This window comes from Alligator mississippiensis, chromosome 2 (genome assembly GCF_030867095.1).
Source record: "Alligator mississippiensis isolate rAllMis1 chromosome 2, rAllMis1, whole genome shotgun sequence".
NCBI classification, from domain to species: Eukaryota; Metazoa; Chordata; order Crocodylia; family Alligatoridae; genus Alligator; species Alligator mississippiensis.
Genome location: NC_081825.1, coordinates 99,295,347 through 99,315,979, shown reverse-complemented (window position 1 = coordinate 99,315,979; position 20,633 = coordinate 99,295,347). Strand labels below are relative to the sequence as shown.

General features: G+C 40.3%; 1 protein-coding gene across 4 annotated transcripts in view; it reads right to left on the bottom strand.

Moving 5' to 3' along the window:
- The window catches only part of NR3C2 (nuclear receptor subfamily 3 group C member 2), a 320,035-nt gene that overhangs the window by 21,629 nt on the left and 277,773 nt on the right, over nt 1-20,633 (bottom strand). For all 4 annotated transcript variants that reach the window (XM_014611489.3, XM_019477542.2, XM_019477552.2 and 1 more), the window contains 2 exons: nt 5,678-5,808; nt 659-816 (listed from right to left, as the gene is read on the bottom strand). In XM_014611489.3, coding sequence (XP_014466975.1) covers nt 659-816; nt 5,678-5,808 — 289 coding nt within the window. The remainder of the gene's footprint in view (nt 1-658; nt 817-5,677; nt 5,809-20,633) is intronic.

Below are 20,633 nucleotides of genomic sequence, written 5' to 3'. Positions count from 1 at the left end.
CTATCAATTAATTATACCAACAAGGCATGGCAGGCGAGAATGCGGGTGGTTGGCCCAGGAACAGGTGGGCGGGCCACGGTTAGATTGGCCCCGAGCACCCCCCATTACAAACCTCAAATCCCTTCCTGAGTTATGCTCTGATCACCTTCTCCTGCCTGATCAGCTGCCATTCTTTTTGTTTCCTGCCCTATTCTCCTTGCTTAATCTGCTGCTCTGTTTTCTGCTCTCTGCCCTATCTGCCACTGTGCTGCCTACCCCTGCCTTGCTCTACTGTGTGCTACACATGGATTCTGCCCATGCTACGTGTGATGCACATGCTTCAGGTTGGCCACCCTTGATTTATACCACTGGTCCAGCTTTGGCCCAGATTTCATTTCTGTTCCTCAGTTCTGGAAGCACCTTACATAACCGATAGATCTGTTCAATATGGCAATTATGGAATGAGCTACTATTTATCATCAAAAGAATCTGACCTTTAAAAGTTCTCCCTCTCACATTTTAGTTGCAGTGTTCCCTATATTTGTCTGGAAACCTCTATCTGACTATGTTTTTAAAAAGTTAATTATCTATTGTCTCCCTCTGACTTGATGAAAAATTACGAGTTTACCTTAAGGGGTTTTTACTTCATACTATAAGCTCCCAAAAGAGTCATACTTACATCATGCATGGAGTCAAGAAGCTTAGTCAGTTGGTAGAATCGTTGCCAACTCTGCCCAGAGTTACTTGGACATTTAGTTACCATCTTCTTCAGTTCTTTAATGTAATTTGCCCTCATTTCTTCAAATGCAGCTTGGCTTTTGAGACCATCCCTGGGAACTGTCATTCAAAAGAAAGAGTCCTATATTAATATTCAGTTAATTGAATGTTCTTTTGCTATGTACATTAAAAATTAAGCTAATTAATGGCTAGAGGAGTTACAAAGTGTCTTTGTGTTATACAGGTTCTGTATTTCACAGAGGTAGAAACACCAGAAGTATTTTCAGACAATGCCAGAACTTTCTCCAGATTTGGGCAGGCATGCTACCATTTTGAAATGCAGCACATGCTACCTATGTATTGCAGTGCTTTTTCATTTTACTAAAGCATGAAATACGGCAGAAGAGGGCAGAAATCTTTAGAAGCTAAAGGCATTACATGCTATCACCTGACCACTATACTTTGCTTGAGGGGGAAATGCACAGTACATAAGTACAATGTCTTTCATACTGTACTTAAATTTAGCTGTTAGGTATGGAAGTACTAAAATTATATGTTTCTTGTGGAATCAAATAGTGTCTGAAGGTTTTGACATAGTGATCATGTGCATGATATTTGAAAGTAAACAATGCCACCACACTAATATTAAAAGGGTTTTTTTTTCTCCTAAGTAGGCATCCTACCAAAAGATTTGACCAGATTGAGTTTTGACCAGATCTGAGTTTTTCCTCCCATTACCCTTATTCAACATCACATCTGTACTACTGAAAGGGGCTGTATTACACAAAAGGACTGAAGGCCCAATTCTGGATCATTACATGGCCTAGTTACTAGTGTGAGTCAACAAGGCTATTTATTCAAGAAGTTCCAAAACATTTACTGCAGAAATATTGAATTGATTTAGAACCATTTGTAAGATAAGACCTGTAGTCAATCTTGGACCTGTCCATGGGAAGGTTACCAGCAAGGTTCCGCCATATACTAGGATGTTTCAATACTCATTAAACTGGTTAGGTTCCATTGAGCCACTAAATATAACATCATGGATCTATTAGCTTGGGTCTGAAACAGGAAAACTAAATACTTCACTATGCAAGAAGTGAGTTTATTTTTTAAAAATAAAATAAGCTAGACAGTCACCTATATCAAATTGTTTTAAAAGTGTGTTGACGGCAACTTTAACCAGGTTGCCTTCTACATACCTTCCTCCCTATTTGCAATCCAATGAACCATCTTTGATCTAACTGTGATCACATGAAGACCTTGTGTCTATAACCAAACTGCTTAAGTGGAGAAATGTCAAGAAAGAATTTAGCATGTTTTAGCTGTCTGCAGAAGCAACTACCTGAGGCAAACAAAGTTCTACAACCATGTAATTAGCAAGTACCCATTGAATCACTACCACCACGCATTGAACACCCAGTATGTGAACTCTTGTTTTAGGAAAAATAAAAGGAGCCTAAAGGCAATTATGGCAATCTGCACACCAACAGGAAATAGATTTTACTCTTTACTACTGGAACCTTAGAGAGTAAAATCTATTTTACTCTTTTCACTTTAAAAGCAAATAACAAAAGCAACAGTGGTTTTTAGCCAGAATTGTGATCTCAATCCACATCCATTCAAGGTAAAGATTTAGATGTCCACCAATAAAAATAAAGAAATTATCCCAAGCTATGGCACTAGCATAAAATATAAGGATAATATTTTTTATTTATTACTTATAGAGCCATCCAGATAAAAACAGAAAAAGTATACCTTTTTATCAAGACTTCTGTATTCCTCATGGTTGTTATAAAATATGAGTTAAAGCCACCCTAGTCTAACACTATTTCTTTTAGTTTACTGCTGTATCTGAAAATTATTATATCATGATCCGAGCTAGATTATAAAAAAGAAAAAAAATAAGACCACAAATAAAGAGAACTCAAGCAAAACACCAGATTCTGGAGGCCTGCCCAGTGTTTCTGATTTTACTTATTAAATGCGGCAGAGCTACTGGCAATCTCCCAAATTCTATGGGCTGGGGGAACGCAAGAAAACAATTGAGATGTAATGTGTGGTTTCCTCCACATGTAAATGGAGTGAAACTTCCTTGATGTGGTCATCATGAAAGTTTCAAAATAACTTGTACACTGCCTGTCACATGATTCAATTAAAAAAAAATGAAATTAAAACAAACCTGGTATTTTCTATCACAATATACCATTAGGGTAAAGGTATTTAGAAATCTAGATTAAAAAAAACCTCTGTGGGTTGATATTTTCTTCATTTTCTTTTTGTCCTACTTTTGTCCATTTTAAGGTTGTATCATGCAACATCTGGTACATCCCAAAGCTGCCAATATTTTGGTAAGCTTTCTTGTGACATTAGTGACACATTGTTCATTTAAGACTAAAATAGCTAGTTTAATTTAACTGACATAGGTCACTCTTACTCAATCTCAATAAACTCACACTTTTTTTTAATATTCTGAGGAAAAGGTGAAATAATAAATATTTATTTTTGCTAAAGAACTATGGCCACCTTACTAGAATTACTTTAAAACATTTCTGTTTTTCTATAGGTTATCCCCCTATCGATCCATCTTTATTCTATACTGTTCTAGTTGATATAGGTTACTAGAACTGCTATCATCACTACAGTTTGGGGGGGAAGGTCAGGTAGATCCACAAAAGGACTGAATATGACTGGCTGCCAAAAAAACCTGGGATCCTCAAGAAGTCTGTTTAGCTGCTGCCTACATCTAGAGATCCTTGAAGTCCCTAAGTACCTAATTTTTCACCAACAGGCAAAACAATTTGAAATATTTTAGTGTTAACTGCAGCCCAAATATCCCCTCTCTCAGTAATGACTCAGTACCTTAGTCATTAATTACTCTTGTATACTCCTAATCTCTCTGGCCCATGGTTATTTAAATAGTCCACATAAAATAGAAAAGCTTCAACAGAAGGAACTGACAGGGCTGTGTCCCAGGATGCCTTACAGCCTGATGGCTAAAAGTGTTCAGCTGGGAGGTAGGAGATTCAGGCAGAGAAGGGACTTGACCTAGGGTCTCCCACAGGCCATGCCACTGCCACCACTGCTGTTTTGTATGAAGAGGCTGACATAAGCACCTAGCTCTGAGAATGTACAGGGTTGTGGATCCTGATTAAAGGGGTACTTAAGTCCCTCTGAGGGATGAGGACCCATTTTCTCAGTATTTGCTGTTAGCTAGCTTAGGCATCCTCCTGATCAGCAGGCTGGTTTTGTGGATCCTTTTCTTAGGCATCTGAGAGCTTAACATATTTATAAGCCTTCTGCTGATAGAAGTTCCACCACCAGACAGCCACTCCCTTAGGGAAGCTACCAAAGTGCATCTCCCCCATCTGCACAGCTCCACTACATCAGCTGTATCAGCATGGCACACAGTACAGCCTGGGAGGCACTACCCTGTTAAAGGGTTAGCAGCTACTAGCAGAAAAATATGGACCTATCTGTACTGGAAACCCAGAAATGTTTTCTGGGAGGCTCCCAGCCTCAGCAAAAGCCTTCTGTCATCCACAGAGTAGGCATTTCTCTATAAGCAAAAAAAAGGGCCTCTGTCATTTATTTATTTATTTATCCAGTGTGGATAAACACCTGATTTCTTCTGGCAAAACTATTTGTGTAGACCAAGACCAAGTCTTTCCCCTTGCATTGTTTATGGAACAAATGCACTTAACTCAGGGCTATAAATTCCAGTAGCGCAGTCTGATACTGCAATCATCATCACTGCCCTGTTGTGGGTCACTCCTGAGTGCTCTTCACTAGTGCATTTAAATGAAGTGACTAACATCTGTCACTTACAGTTTGTTCTTGTCCTCAGGGGGAGAACTGGGCTATGCCCCTATGGAGGAAGGGGTGCAAATAAGAAAATCTTAGCTTAGGTGCTGAGCTTCACTCCACGCAAGTCTTGGGTAGAGTTCCATTATGGGGACTGGGCAGGATCCATCATGCTCTTTAAACCAGGCTGAAGAAACCTCTGACTTGTACCTACTTCTAGTAGCTTACAAGTAATAGCCAGGAGTAACTGAAATGCAATATTATTCTGGCCATTTTCAGTAGTCCCCTTTTCAGCAGTCAAGCGTTCTTTACTCCTTACACTATACTGGATCATTAACTAGCTGATTAACACTAGCTGATTAATTCACTCAAGTCACAGTACCATATTTGTGGCACCACAAAAAGTTCTCTTTACAATCTTTGTGATTGGCACTGATGGGGAAAGAATATACAAAATGTTCTTGCTGCTTTAATATCAATGTTTTTACTTATTTGCTACAATGTGAATTTTAAATCTTAAAATCTAGGGGAGTATAACAAAGTAGATAAAAAGGATGATTATTGCTTACTTCTTTTAATTACCACTGAGATGCAATTATTCATCCTCAAAACAAACTCTTTGAAACACAAGCCCATGTTTAAGAACAAAGAAAGACATGGTAAGCTGGTATACTTCCAGTGCAATATAGAATACCATAGTACTTACATTATTTGAATATTAGCAGTATAATCACTTCAGAGTACACTAGGAATGTACACTTGAACATGATGGCACCTTTAAGCCATCTAGATTGGGGGGTGCTGTGATGCAGGTAGCTCATCCATTGCAACTCCATTTCATGAGATGGCAGCACACACACTGTGTGCTTTGTTCCTTGGTTCATGCACGGAGGGACAGGGCCTGCTGCTGCTTCACCTACTTTGGGTTGTATGACACAGAGCACATAAAGCAGCTCCTGATGTTATGGGAAGTTGGAACTGTAGTTACAACATGCAGCTATGTAACGTGGCCTTTTCCATAATTCTTCTGTGAACCTACAGACTAGTAGGACACAATTTGGCTCTTTTGTTACTCAAGTCAAATTCTCTGCACAGTTCATGAATTTCAGGTGCTGTGCCCTCTTGAGCTAAATCAACCTATTTTCTAACAATTAGCAAGCATACTGGGATAACCTACCCGTGCTTAATAGCAGCAAAACTTTCATGATGGTGTATTCTTCAAAGCTGAGTTGCAAGCGAACAAACTGCAGGCTGATCTGGTGCATTCCCTGGCAAAGTTCAAACATAGCAGAATGGCGCATCCGTTCCCTGGGAAAAAATAAGCACAAAAGACTCACATGTGAGAATCCAAAATGCATGCCACAGAGAAGCCAAAGTGCAACCTAACAGCCAAACACCAAACACGGTGTCCAATGATAAAGCCTATAGCTTCATTAATATTTAGAATTAGGGCTTAAAGAGAGACCATATTTGGTCCATGTTGTTCGTAGGGGTGACTGTTTCCTTGTGCTCCAGGACCATGCAGGCACTTTAAAACTAGCTGATCTTTCCACACCCTTGTTACTGAATTCTGCCTTTGGAAGACACAGAGCACAAACTTTTTTAAACTGAGAGCTCCACCACATTCCAGGTGGATAATAGATTTCACTAAAAGGTGCTTAAGAGGGGATGTAATAGTAGTCTTCAAATACTTGAAGGGCTGTCATAAAAAAGGAGGGAAAGCACCTTTTCTCTCCTGCTGCATAGAGAAGGACATGACCCAATGGCTTGAAATTGCAGCAAAGTAAATTTAGATTGGATATCTGGAAAAAACTTCTTCACTGTTACAACAGTGAGGCAGTGGCATAGACTGCCTGGAGGTGTTCAAGAAGAGGTTGGACAGCCACTAGTCCAGGATGATCTAGGTGTAGCTATGCCTATTTGCTACCATGGGCATTTCTCACGCTTCTGGGTTTTGCTGCTTGCTATCACTCCCCCTTCCTCCTCCTTTTTCTGCTAGTTAGGGTGCTTTTAAGCTTCCCCAGAAGCGTTTAGTGTTGGCTACATCTAAGGGTGGGGACTTCAACATGGGTGGACAGACACTTCCTGCTAGGAGCAAAGCTGGAAGTTTCTCAGTAGAAGGATCTTGCCCCTCTGTTCAGGATCAGACCGATCACCATATCTGAGGTCAGGAAGGAATTTAACTTCATGGTTAGATTGGTATGGACTTGGGGGGGAGGGAGGGGAAGGAGTGTTGCCTTCCTCTGTAAGGGAGGAGGCATGGCCCTTCACCGAGGACCTCTTAAGTGTATATTGATAACATTCTACAGAAGCAAAACATTGGCTGCTGTGGCCCTGCTTTATCTGTGGCATGTTGTGATCTATGTTGTGTCACGGTTGAGGGAAGTTTTATACAGGATTTAGATTATGGTTGTATGGGGTGGTTTGGACAGCGATGATCCTGCTTCAGGTAGGGGGTTGAACTAGAGGACCTCTGGAGATCCCTTCCAGCCCTACTTCTCTATGACCCTATGACTATGAAAATAGTAACTTTGGTTAAATGGACTTAATGAAGGTAAACTAGGTTGATGTTATATGCTAGCAAAAATAGCTAGAAAACTCAAGGGAACCATCATTAAGATTTGTGCGTTAAGAGCTGAAATTTTTACTTGTAATAAAGTAAATTTAAAAAAAAAGTATTTTTAGGTTGCAAATGTATTTTTAGCATTCATGGCAGCAGGCAAGAGTCCTTGAAAAGACAAGATTCCACAGAGGACATATTGGATATTATAGGTAATACCATATTGTTTATATTTTTTTAATTACATAGTCAACCTGGCATATTGTACAGCGAACTGGTTAAACATATGTCATCTGAGGGGAAGAATGAAACTTAGTAGAGAGGGGAAAAATATAAGGCCGTTTTCTACAAAAATCAGGAATAGTTTAGACAGTGTTTTAACATACAGGCAGCCAGTATGACACTGTCTCCTACAGCATTCTTGTTAACAAGTTAAGGAAATACAGACTAGACAAAAAGTACTGTAAATAGATATAAAACTGTTTTGTTCATCATGCTCAAAGAGTACTCATCAATGACTCAATGGCTAGTTGAGAGGAAGTATCAAGTGGGACTCCCTAGGTATCTGTCCTGGGTCCAGTCTTGTTTAACAACTTCATTAATAATCTGGATGATGGGATCAAGTGGATGCTTAGCAAATTTGTGGATGACACCAAACTGGGTGGACTTACTAGGATCCAGAATGACCTGAGCAGGCCAGAAAAATGATCTGAAATCAATCAGATGAAATTCAACAAAGATAAATGTGAAGTCCTGCACTTGGGATGGAAAAATTGCATGTACAAGTACAGACTGGGAAATGACTAACTAGCCTGCATTACTTATTATTGCACAGAAGGACCTGTTCAGTGCTCTTGTTGGAAAAAAACCCAAAAAACAAACCCCAGCCAAGAATATACTGGGTTCTATTAACAGAAGTATCACTTGCAAATCAAGGGAAGTAATTCTTCCATTTTATTTGACACTGGTCAGGTCTTACCTAGATTATGGTGTCCAGTTTTGGGCCTGAAACTTCAAGAAAGCTGTGGACAGATTGAAAAGTGTCCAGCACAGAGCAACAAAAATGATTAGGAGGCTGAGAGGTAAGACTTATGAGGAAATGCTGGAAGCACTAGAGTTATACAGTCTGCACAAAAGAAGACTGAGAAGGAATTTGATAACAGTCTTCAAATACCTGAAGGGCAATTATAGAGAGAATGGAGATAAGCTTTCTTCTGTGGCTGTATAGGACAAGACTAGGAGTGATGGCCTCAAACTACAGCAGAGGAAATTTAGGTTGGAGATTAGGAAGAACATTCTGATTATGAGGGTGGTTAAGCACTGAGAGAAAATGTAGAATCTCCATTTCTGGAAATTTTCAAGAACAGGTTAGATATTTTCAAGAACAGGTCAGACACTTGGCTGGAATCATGGGCAGATTCAGGATTTTGTAAAAGGGGTGAGGGACCAGGGACTGGTGCCACAGGAGTAGCTGCAGCCCCTTGCTCACAGCTTTCCCTCCCCCCAGGATGGACAGAACACACCACAGGAGCAGCAGCCAGGGACCTTTCTTTAAAGCCCCCAAATCAGGTAAGGCACAACAGTGGCACAACAGCCACTGCCACTGTCCTCACACTCTTCAGATGCACTAAGGACTGGTGGGGGGAAAGGACTCCAGAGCCACTCCTATCCTGCTCCAGTCAGGTTGCATGAGGAGCAGGGCTCGAACTACACTTTGACTCTTGGGGGGGGGGGGGTCTGCAAAAAAATTAATTGGGCTGCCCATCACAATGCCCTAATAGAATCAGAGATCCCCCCCCATTATGATTTTCAAATATTATAGGGGGGCTGTCGTCTCGGGGGGGCGCTAAGCACCCCTCCCCCGAGCTCCCCCATAATTCAAACCCTGATGGGGGGGCAGGCTCAGCTAGGGACAGAAACAGCAGCAATGGTGGCAGGTCCTTGAGCATGCTCCCAGGGCTGATAACACACAGGTGATCTGGCAGAGAGAAGAAGCCCATTTGCTGCTCCTGCTGTCCTAAGCTAAGCTCGGCTCACCACACCACCCATCTGGAGTACGGCAGGAGTGGCTCTGGAGTTCCCCACACCTCCTTCCAGCCCCAGGTCAGTAGGGGACAGTAGAGACAGCAGCAGTGGCAGGCAAGGGAACAGAGAGGATATGTCACTGAGCATGGGGAAGGGTCTTACCTTATTCATGGACTTAAAAAAAATCCATGGTTGCTGCTCCTTCAGTATGAAAGTGGGGTGTAATTACACCAGTACGTTCCCCCAGAACCTGCCACTGGCTAGAATGGTTTAATCAGGGATGATCCTACCATGAGCAACGGGCTGGACTAGATTACCTCATGAGATTCCTTCTAGTGCTACTTTCCTATAACCTTGATTATGTTTTGATTTAGATAGGGACAATCTTGCTTTGAGCAGGTGTTTGGACTAGATGACCTCCTGAGGCCCCTTTCATCTCTATTTTTAAAAAATTCTATTATTCTATATGACCTCGTCATTGTAGATACTGTTATATTATAAAAAATACAGTTGACAGTTTTAGGAGAGGAATACGAAATGAGGTCTACAGCTTATAAAATAAAATTAATAGCTGCATGTTGCCTCCTTTAGACCACTGGTGTATACTATGAAGGAATCGGTAGCTTAATGCTGTGGAAGGATAGAGCCTAGTAGGACTCAATAATAGTGCATCAACCATTCTAGACTTCTGACTTGCTAGCATTAACACTCCCAAAACAACAGATAATTCTATTTCCAAAGTTCTAGTTACTATTTTCCTGGCAATGTAGCTCATTAAGTTACAAGAAGAAATATGTGCAAAAGTGAATCAAAGAAATTATTTTACAATTATTGACATTCATTGCATTTAGCATAATACATTAGATTCCCTACAACTTTCCCTAAAGCTTTCACCTATTAGTCAAAGTACTGCAGTTTTACTGTATGAGACTCTTAACTATCGACTGTGTGTGTCTGTGTGTGTGCGTGTGTGTGCGCGCACGCGCATGGACGTTTATATTGGAACATAATGCCCTATTTTTTTAAATTCCCCAGGCAGTCTAGAATAAGGAAGTTTATACAAACAAAACTCTTATTCACTAATAAAAATTCTTCCCCTGTATGTTAAGAGTTACATAACAATATGTCAGCATAACATACAATACAAAAGTGAAATATTTTGTAGTCATGGTTTCAAAAGACACTTAAATTTTACTTTAAGCTTAGGTTACAAATTTTACTTTCTTCTTAGAGCTTCAACTACTTTTTCCTAGGCAACATTAGACAAAGCTTTTCTGCATTAAAATTTAGGGCAGGACTAATTACAACATTGCTGTATTACTTAAGATTACATTCCAAGCCACAAAAGGTATACACAAACAGGCATGAGAATCTGGACTGCCTGGCTCATTCTGAAATTACAATTAAACTGTGGGTGTTAGGAAAAGTATTATAATTGTTTAATGACCACAACCCAGGTTTTTTTTTTTTTTTATCAGTAACATTTTTCTGAATTCCTTCAAACATTTATTCACATAATTGAGGGATTGGATGAAGTTCAACTAATTATTTTAACCAAGCAAATGGCTTTTCAAATATACAAATTGATGATGAAAGAGAAAAATCACACTGTGTGCAAACAAAAACTTACGTAATCTTTGTGGTGTTTTATTTCACTATTTCCTTAACAGATTTTTGTCCTTCTGAATGCTAAGAGAAATGACTCCCCATTGTTAGACGCACTCTACACTTTCTCTTGTTTTCTGACTCCACCTTCCCCTTGAGATTTTTTAATATTCAGTTTTATTGTTAGTATCCAGTTTCATGTTGTTTTTGATATGCCAGCATCCATGGAATAAGGAGAAAAAGGGAAAGGACAATCAAAAAGAAACATTTTTATCACTTTGAAAATTGACAAAAATACCCTGAAGACTTGTGGGAATTACTAGAAGAACAAATAGGACCAGCTATTTTTCTTATACGCCCAAAGTACAAACATGGAGAAATATGAAGTCATTGTCTCAGACACATTATAGTCTCAGGCTGTGACCTTTACTCTGGTTGAATATTGCTTGTTCACAGAGTAGTCCAGTTAACTTGCACTGGACTACTTATATGGGTAAGGACTAAAAACAAGGGAGGATTTGCAAGACCCATCCACAGATGTTAAATTTAAACAAGGAGGCATATTTAAAGCTACCACACATATGTTCACATTCTAGCTTTGTCTCTTAGTGTTTCAGTATTGGCTGAACGTTGAGTCATTACATATGTATCATGGGAATCTCGAGGTAGCTTCAGTAAGATGTATAAAGTATTTTGGGCCTAGATTTGCAAAGGGTCTTATGTGCTGTAATACTTAACCTGGTCTGGGGTTAGGGCATTCTCTTGGTAGACACTCTCTTGCATGGCAAGAGAAGTGGGTTTAAAAGGGATTTCAATTTAAGTTTCCCACCCCCCAGGTGGTGCTTTAACTACTGGTCATAAGAGCAGTACCCCCTGCTCTCTCTTTTTTTTTTTAACGAGAAAAGGCTCATTTTGCTTAAGTACTTAGCTGCAGGAAAAGGTTCAAAGCTCTGAACCCTGCTGTGAATTTGGCATCTAAGGAAACTTCAGTCCTTAGGCCCTTCACTGGAAATTTCTATGGGCTACTTGAAGCAGCTCCCCACTCAGCCTGGATATATGAGGTAATTAGACTGATGTAAACAATTTCTCTTGTCCATCTCCAAATTTTACATGCGACAAGATGAAATATCTTATGGCGGATGTCACTATTTTTGTATTCTTCCATAAAAAAAGCACACTAAAACAGCTCCTACTGTTCCTATTTATTATGCTCACTGAAAAGCACACTAAAATAGCTCCTATTTGTTATGTTAAACAGCATAACAAACATCTTTAAGCATTTGCATTGTTAGTTTATTGCTTTTGACAATTTCTTTCTGGTTTTGTCACCAGCATTTATTGATTTAAATTTCCTTCAAGCTGAAGCATTTTACTAGCAATGACTGCTATTACTGTATCATCTTCTACCTTCACTATTACCAATCCACACCATCTGCAACTAAAGACTGCCCTAAATTTACTTGCAGGAATTATTTGAAGACTAGCGAATTGCCTGTCAACAATGATGGGGGGTGAGGGAGGAAGGGTGGGCGGGGATGGAGTGCCGTGCTGCTGCTGCCTCCCAGGAGGCTGCCACCAGCCATGGAGTTGTCTCTGGTTTGACTTTGCTGTCTATGCATTCGTCTGTGAGGAGCACTCTGATTGGTTGTTTCAGTAAGCACTGTGATTGGCGTCCGAGACAACCAATCAGAGTGCTTTAAGAATGTTATGGACAGACAGACAGATAGACTGACTAAGCCCTATATATATATATATGATGAGCTCAGAATACAGCTTCACGGAAAACTAGTTGCCAAAAAGCATATCCTACATATATCAGGGCCATATTAACTTTATATTTATCAAATTTCCTTCTTGAAAAGTAACCCTGTCTTTAACTTAACTGTTTTCTTAAGAGTTCTTGAAGTGCTGCAGGGAGTTTACAATATTCAACTTTAATTTGATATGAGTAGTGTAAAATAAAACATTGTACAATTCTTAGAAAATTTAAACATAAGCATCCCAGAAACAATGGAAAGGCAACAACTGCAACCTAAACAAAACAAAGTAAGAACTACAACAAATAAAATACTTTACACTACGTGCAGGGCATGTAAAGTGGTACTGGACTATTTCTCTTTGCAATTTGGATAATGTACAAGTACCAAAGCAATGTCGTACCTTATCAATGTTTAATTTAGTTTATTTGGTCTTCAAACTAATTTTAACTATACACCTTTAGTTCATATATTTTAACTTCCCTACATCAATAACAAATGAAAATGTTACCAGTATATATTATTTTAATTTAATTTAAATTTGATGATATAAGGTTTCTTTTGCAGTGAATAAGGTTTTCTTCTTTGAGTTTCTCACAATAGCCAATCGAATTCATTATGAGAATTAACTGCATTGCTAACTGAAAGAATCTCAAATATTATCCCCATGCTAAAGTTTATATACATATTTCCCTTTGATCTCTCCATCTGTCTCGGGATTACATTTTATTTTGATACTTATCCCCATCCAATTCATCTATCCTTGTTCTCCATGCCTCTTCTTCCCTCACTGTCTTTCATTCTCTTCTTCCTGTTCTCAACCACAAGCTGCCAGAGAGCATTCAGTTTTGCAGCATGAGGGCAAGAGAAGCTGATTTCTTCCCTCATATCTAACTAAGAACATAGTTTGTCAAATAGCTGAATTGGAACGCAGGTCAGGACCACTAGTAAGTGAGCTGAATTTCCCTTGCCTTCTACCCTGGTTAGAGACACATCAAGACTTGAGGTTGATCCATTATCCCATGATCCTTCTTACCAGTAGATTATCCTGAAGCACTGAGTGGAAATAGAGCTCACCAAAGAACCAAAAAACTTACTATAAGGGGTGAGGTTGTGGATGGGATAGGGGTAACATGAGCAAGAGAAAGTAGAGAGGACCTGGGAAAGCTTAAAAAAAAGCCACGTGACTATGAAAAGCCTGGGAAACAGGGCCTAGATGAGACAGACTAACTTAACAGAGGTTTACTTTTTTGAAAAGTTCTGTGAAGTCCTTGGAGAAAAGAAAAAAAGCAAGTATACAGTATCATTCTTGTAATGATAATTTCATTAATTTTTCTGAATGACAGTATTTCACTTTCAAAAACTCCTTTATGGTAAACTCCTCTTATAAAATGGGGTTGTATCTGCTACATGACTAAGCATATTTTCTGTCGCAAAGAAACAATCTTTGAATACAATGACAGTGAGGAGGACACTGTACATCATTCTGCCCAATGGACCATACTCAAACATCTGTTTCCTATCTTGAAGCCATTAGGAAGTCAACCAAAGACAACAGTGGCAAAATGACATCATTAAATCAAGTTGACTCATTGATCAAAACTCTTATCAAAATAAAAACAAAGACAGACTTCACCATGACTCCACAGTATTTCATAATCAATGGGCTCCTTTTTTTGTCAATTGCTTGAAATCAGGTAGTTTTAGATAGTACTACAGTGCTAGCTTTTCTTTTAGACTTTGAAACCTCTTCTTCCAGGAGAAAATATTTTCTGTCTCACACTAAAGATAAGTCTGTGTAGAGGCATAAAAAGCCATTTTTGCACTCTGGGCAGCAATGACAGCGACAGTGGCAGCAGCTGGGCTGGCAGCAGGTTAGTATCAGTGAGAGGTGCCAATCTTGCACCCCTCTCTACATCAAAACTTCATTTGGATTTCATTATCGATTTCAACCTCAGAAGGGCTGGAGTCACCATTTACTGTCACTCAGAGACAAGTGAAAAGCAATACCCCAGATTCATCTTATAAAATCATATCTCATCACAGAGCGGCCAGCATATACTGCAAATTAAAGCTAACTGATTATCAACTGAGAGCTTATTCTGGCAGAAGGCAGGGCAGGGTGGCACCTTACAGACTAATTGCTTCATTGAGGCATGAACTTTCATAGTCAACAGCCCTACTTTGTCCATTCCTACCATCTGACAAAGTAGGTTGTGGCTTACAAAAACTTATGTCTCTCTAAACTAAGTAGTATCTAAAGAGCCATCCTGCCCCACCTTTTGCCTATCTTCAGACTAATACCACTAAACACCTCTGAACTTATTCTGGAGTTAGTTAAACTGGTTATGACTAAATATTAGGCCTGTGTGAAGAGGCTAGTATTCACTTCGGATTTGGCCAAATCTGATTCGGAGATTCGGCTGCTGCCAAATCAGCCAAATGTCTGAATCACACAGGCCCCATTCCTTGCCTGCTCTCCCAGCCCTGCCCGCTCTTCCAGCTCCCAGGTCTTTGAACCCCCCCCCCCCCCCAAACTGCACTTACCAGCTGCTGCCAGGCACCGGGAGATCCCCGCTGCCCCCCACTATCCCAACTGCATAGGGGGGGTTCTGTCACAAGCCCCCTGACTCCCACCCACTCTCCTAGCACCCCCATGGCTGCCTTGCCTGCCCCAGCCCTTTAAAAAAAACAACAAATACCCCTGGACTCACCGACTCCTGACAGGCGGGAGTGGGTGATCCCCGCTGCCCCATGCTGCATGGGGGGCTCTTCCACAAGCCCCCAGAAGCTGTGAGGCCACTGCAGCAACTCGTGAGTTTGGGGGGAGGGGTTAGGGGAGATCCCCCCATCAGGTGGGGGGTTGTTTTTTTTGTTTTTAAAGGGCCAGGAGCTGGGTTGGGTGGGGCAGCCATGGGGGGGCTGGGAGAGTGGGTGGGCATTGGGGGGCTTGTGGCAGAGGCCCCTACATGGTGTGGGGTAATGGCAGGAGTAAGAATTGCCCCCCCACCCCCCACCTGGTAGCACCTAGTGAGTAGGGGCTTTTTTTTTAAACAACTGGGAGCTGGGACTGGGCAGGGCAGGGCAGCCATGGGGGGACTGTGACGGTGTGGGGTGGCGTCAGTGGGTGCTCAGAGTGGCTGGGGGAGCGGGTAGGGGATGGGGTCTGGCAGGGGTTCCCTCCCCCCTCCTCAAGTCTCCCCTCCCCTGCCCCCTACTTACCAGCATGGACTCCGGGTCCAGCTCCCTGCTGCAGCCAACGGGAACTGTCCAAATTGCCAAAGCTCTCCAAATCAAGTAGGAGAGCTTTGAATTGATTCAGACCTTTTAATTGGTCCCCTGATTCGATTCAGATTTGGCGATTCGGCCACCGAATCAGGCCGAATCTCCTCTGAATCGAATCAGTGCCCAAAGCTTCACACAGCCCTACTAAACATAGCCTGGAAACTGGATTTCCAACCATCAGAGCAGTGAAGTTCTGGAACAACCTTCCAATCAGAATAGTATGGGATCAAAAACCTTGCTGCTTTTTATGTGGCTGTCTGTGCTTACAGAAGACTTAATACAATGACCCAGAAGGTCCATTTCAGTCCTGTGTTCCAAAATGAAATACATATTTAAAAGGCTTATCCAGTATATAAAGTAAGATCTTTTGTTCCATGTGCTGAAAAAGTAACATTTGGTCAACATTTGTACCAGCATTTGTACCAGAACAGCTTTTAAGAATATCAAGTGCATATTCTTTACTGTATATTTTGAAGCACTTCTTAATTCTGCACAGAGCATGGGTACTCATAAATGTACATAACTGAAGCCTGAATCTAGTAAAAGTAATTTCTCTCTGGTTAATGTGCCCATATTTAGTTACAAATAAAATGTAAATCAACTGAAATGTGGCACCATTCCCCTCTGCCCACCCCCACATGGCTCAGAGCAAAGGATATTTGATCAGCTTGAAGACACAGACAATAGAAGCAGGAATAGGAAAGGCAGGTCCTTTCCTCCTTGCTGCTAGCCAGGGAAAGACACAGGGAGACTGTAGGGGTTCCATTATATTAAAAAAACAGTCCAAAACTCTAAGACATTGATTCTCAACCAAGATGCCATGGTACCCTGGAGTGTTGTGAGATCCTTTGAAGGGTGCCATGATAAGCAAGGAGATAAAGAGATTCGCTAGGTCTGAAGAGATAAGCAGGTAAACGCAGGCTCAAGTGCTGCCTGACTGATGCCCTACCCTCATAGGTCAGCCCCTCAATAAGGAAGTAAGCACTGTAGTATATAAATTAGGTTTTGAAATTGGGTGCTACTCAATTTCACAAAAGTTATGAAGGGAGGTCTCAAGTCTGATGAAGGGTGCCTCGAGTTTAATGAGAAGTGCCTCAAGTTCAAAAAAGCTTGAGATGTATTGCTCTAGGAAGATGATGGTCAGTACCTTCACTCTTGAGGCACAAAGAGATGATCTACAACAGTGGTTCTTAACCATTTTAGAATCAAGACATTTAAACCATTTATACCACTCGATAGATTTGAGGCACCGGCATTTAGTTGGCATGCTTTATTTTTTTTACTACAGAACAATAATAATGGGATTCTTTTGTTGCAGAGAACTCAACATGTAAGACCAGAACAGGTAAAAATATTTTTAACACCATGGATTCCTATTTGAAAACTCTGGTACTACCTTGTGAATCATGTTTGCACACCCAACAGTGCTAATCATTTGTGACACCCCATTGGATCCTTAAAAGGATCTCACGGCACCTGGGCTGAAAATCCCCACTCTACAACAGAAGTGAGACTGTCTGTGCAGAGACAGAGCTTTCTCAGGGCTTGGTTTGAGAAATTCTTTTGGGATCTAAGGACTATTACCAACCTCACTACATTTCTCTGATTTTGCTTTCTCTAACATAGATAACAAAACCTAAAACCGAATCTCCTACAAAGACTAACATACTAAAGTAAAAAAAAAACCCTACCAAAACAATCCATTGTAGTTTATACCCAGTGGAGAACAAACAATATGTAACAAAGAGCAGTCACATTCCTAATGTACTACTGACAGGTGGTTGGATATTACTTTAATGGGCCCAATATAAAAACTTTTGCAGCACAAAACAGCACAGGAATTAAGCTGAAAAAAGGACTGCCCTCAATACTATTATTAGGCACCAATATTGCAATGGATCCAAGCAAATACCTGGTATTTTGTGGGAGTTAGCACCTCTCCCCTTTAATGTTAAAAGCCAAAGAAGTTGTGATTTCTGCTTTAAAATCCATCCCTCGTCTGTTTCATTCTTCTGTATACCTCATCAACAGAGGAGATTTCCATTTTCTACTTCCCTACACAGTATGCTCCTCCAAGCACATACCTTCTGTTTTATTTTCCTTTCTACCCCAATACCTTTGTTGCAAAACATTTGCTTTTGCCACTGCAATGTAAATATTCTGAAGAGTTTGACATCAGTGATTCTTTATAAAGCAAATAAAACACAAGCAATGGAATTTACAACATGTGTATACACAAATCTAGGTATTATATATCTTATTAGCCTAAGCCATGTCCTCCCACTTTCCCTTCCCTCACTGGATGTTGCTATATCTAGTGATGTCATATCTAAACTTAGACTGTAAAAATTGCAAGCCCAGGACTATATTTTATTTATTATGAAGAACTCTCTTCATGTAGGCTGATAATAAATATATGGTTATAACATACCATCAATGTATAATTTATACGCTCTTGATAAAGTACTGAAATAATTGCAGTTGCTTCTCGAAACTGACAGATCGAATCACAAAAACTTCTGAATGCTGTTCATCAGTCTCTACATATATACACTGTATTTTAAATGCCATTTATGAAAGGAAACAGCTAAACAGCTGTGAAAGTTTTGTTTTATTTCTTTGCCAATTTACATAATGTCTATGGTGATAATAAGTGAATGCTATTTTTAAAAAGTATAAACATAACTTGTGCAAACAGCCCACAATGGTTTTATTAAATACAGCTCCACATTTTAAAAAATGAGCAGGTAAAAGTGTAGATGTGCCTGACTTGTGTACACTCATGGATGTGAGGATGCTTTCAACATCTGGCCATTACAACCATTGGTGTTATTGCTGTAACTCTTCCACCAAGCAGTGTTCACAGCAACAGTGACTGGCTTTAAACATCTAGAGATTCCACTTAAAAGTACACCAGGGATAAATTGACACCTAAAACTGGATGAATAATATAAATTTTTGAGTTCCCCTTTCCAATCATTCTCTTTCATGGATGAAAAAGAACACATCTCATTTCATGGCTTCAACAGACAACAGTCTCATGACTGACACTCTTGGAAAGAAGCCATTACAGATTGAACAAGTGATGGCAAATGTTAGGGGCTGAGAGGATTGATCCTAATGCTGGGACTTGTGGCAGGCACTCCCTGATTAATTTGTTCTCAAGACTACTTATGCCATCATGGATCAAGCTGTACCACATCCTGAATTCATAGCTTTCTTTTCCCCCAGGATTGAACATTGATACAGCATTGATCTAGGGGGTGTTTTTAAATGGTTCTCATCTTTCCCCCGCATGTGAGCATATGGCACACCACAATTCTCCAGCTAGGTTTTCCTTGGGGAGCAGGTTATCAGTTAATTGTGCCTTCATAATTAGAGCAGCTGTACTTGGCATATTTGTTGGCTGCAAGACTTCAATATTTGAGATTCTATTTTGTTACCTTATTTTACTAGCTTTTGTAGGCAATCTAGATGGAAGTGATTCAGCTTCTTCACATGACTGTCAGTTATCCAGTAGGAATATCCAGAATATCAAACTCCTTAAGATTTCAACTACTTGTCCTCACTGAAATCTCATGTCTATCAACGGAGGAACCGTCACTAGCTTAAAGATACCTTTTACATATTGAAAACTTCAGCTCGTTGTTGGTAATGGTAACAAATGAGCTGCCGGTATTTTTAACTGGGAAGCTCCTCCTTCTATTTTCCAGGAGAAAGCTGACATTCTTAAAATAATCATTATTTTAAACCACTTACATATGACCTTCTCTTCACCAATTAGAAGTCTGTTTCCAAGCTAATAGGAAAAGGATGAGAACTGCTGAAGACTTTAGAATTCTTGATAATTCCTGCTGTGGACCGCCAGTTGACTTTTCTGTTAGTACGTTCATGGAATGAACAGACTGTGCAAAATGGGTACTGGTACCTTAAGATCTTGATTAGTTTATAATAAAATATCCCTTTACAGACTTCTGTTTACATAAAAACAAGCAAAGGTCTCTTTCAGCAACTGAGGAAGATACAATTTTATTTATTTCAGTTGCCCATGTATAGGGGTAGTGTTACAATGGACTAAGGTGCACACACTTTACACATAGATTATTATTGCCAAAAGCACTAGTTAACTGAAAAGAACCCACCCGAACCTAGGGTAACCATATGTCCCAGATTAGCCAGGATAGTCCCAGATTTCAGAGGCTGTTCCCAGCTGGCTGGTAAGAATTAAAATGAATGTCTTGGAAATACAGGGGCACAAGGCACAGTCCAGCAGGGAGGCGAAGCAGTGCAAAGCAGCGTGGTGCACCAGGCAGGTGGGCAGGTAGTCACTGCTGCCTACCCACCTGCCTGCCTGATGCACCATGCTGCCCTGCGCCCAGCACTGCCTGCAACAGCACCACTGACTTGGGAAAGTTGGAGGGCAAGAAGGAAGGGAAAGAAGCAGTGTCCTAGGTCCCCAGATTTCCTTATAGTAATCCTACCCATGCCAGACATCTACAAGTAGTGGGCTTTCATTTACAAAGCCAGAATTCCTCCTGGGATTTGCTAAATCACACCCCCTGCAGGCCTATCCAATAAGGGTTGTGACTTTAATTAATCCACAGACAGTAGGGACAAAAACATGTGGTCCCAATTTTGAAGGAATCCATCTTCACTGCAGTACAGTTACAACACAACATCAATAAAGATATGGCTTCATTAACTTTCTCCCTTGAGAAGGCAAAGATTTACTCTACAGTGCTAAGAACTGTTAAATATCACATCAATTTATATGTAACATTGCACTGCTTTCCATTTTTAAGGCATATTAACTTTGATAAAACTCATATTAGGATTCACATTAAAATAATTAAATTTATACAATTATTTAAACCACAAAAAAAATCAAGATAATAAAAGTA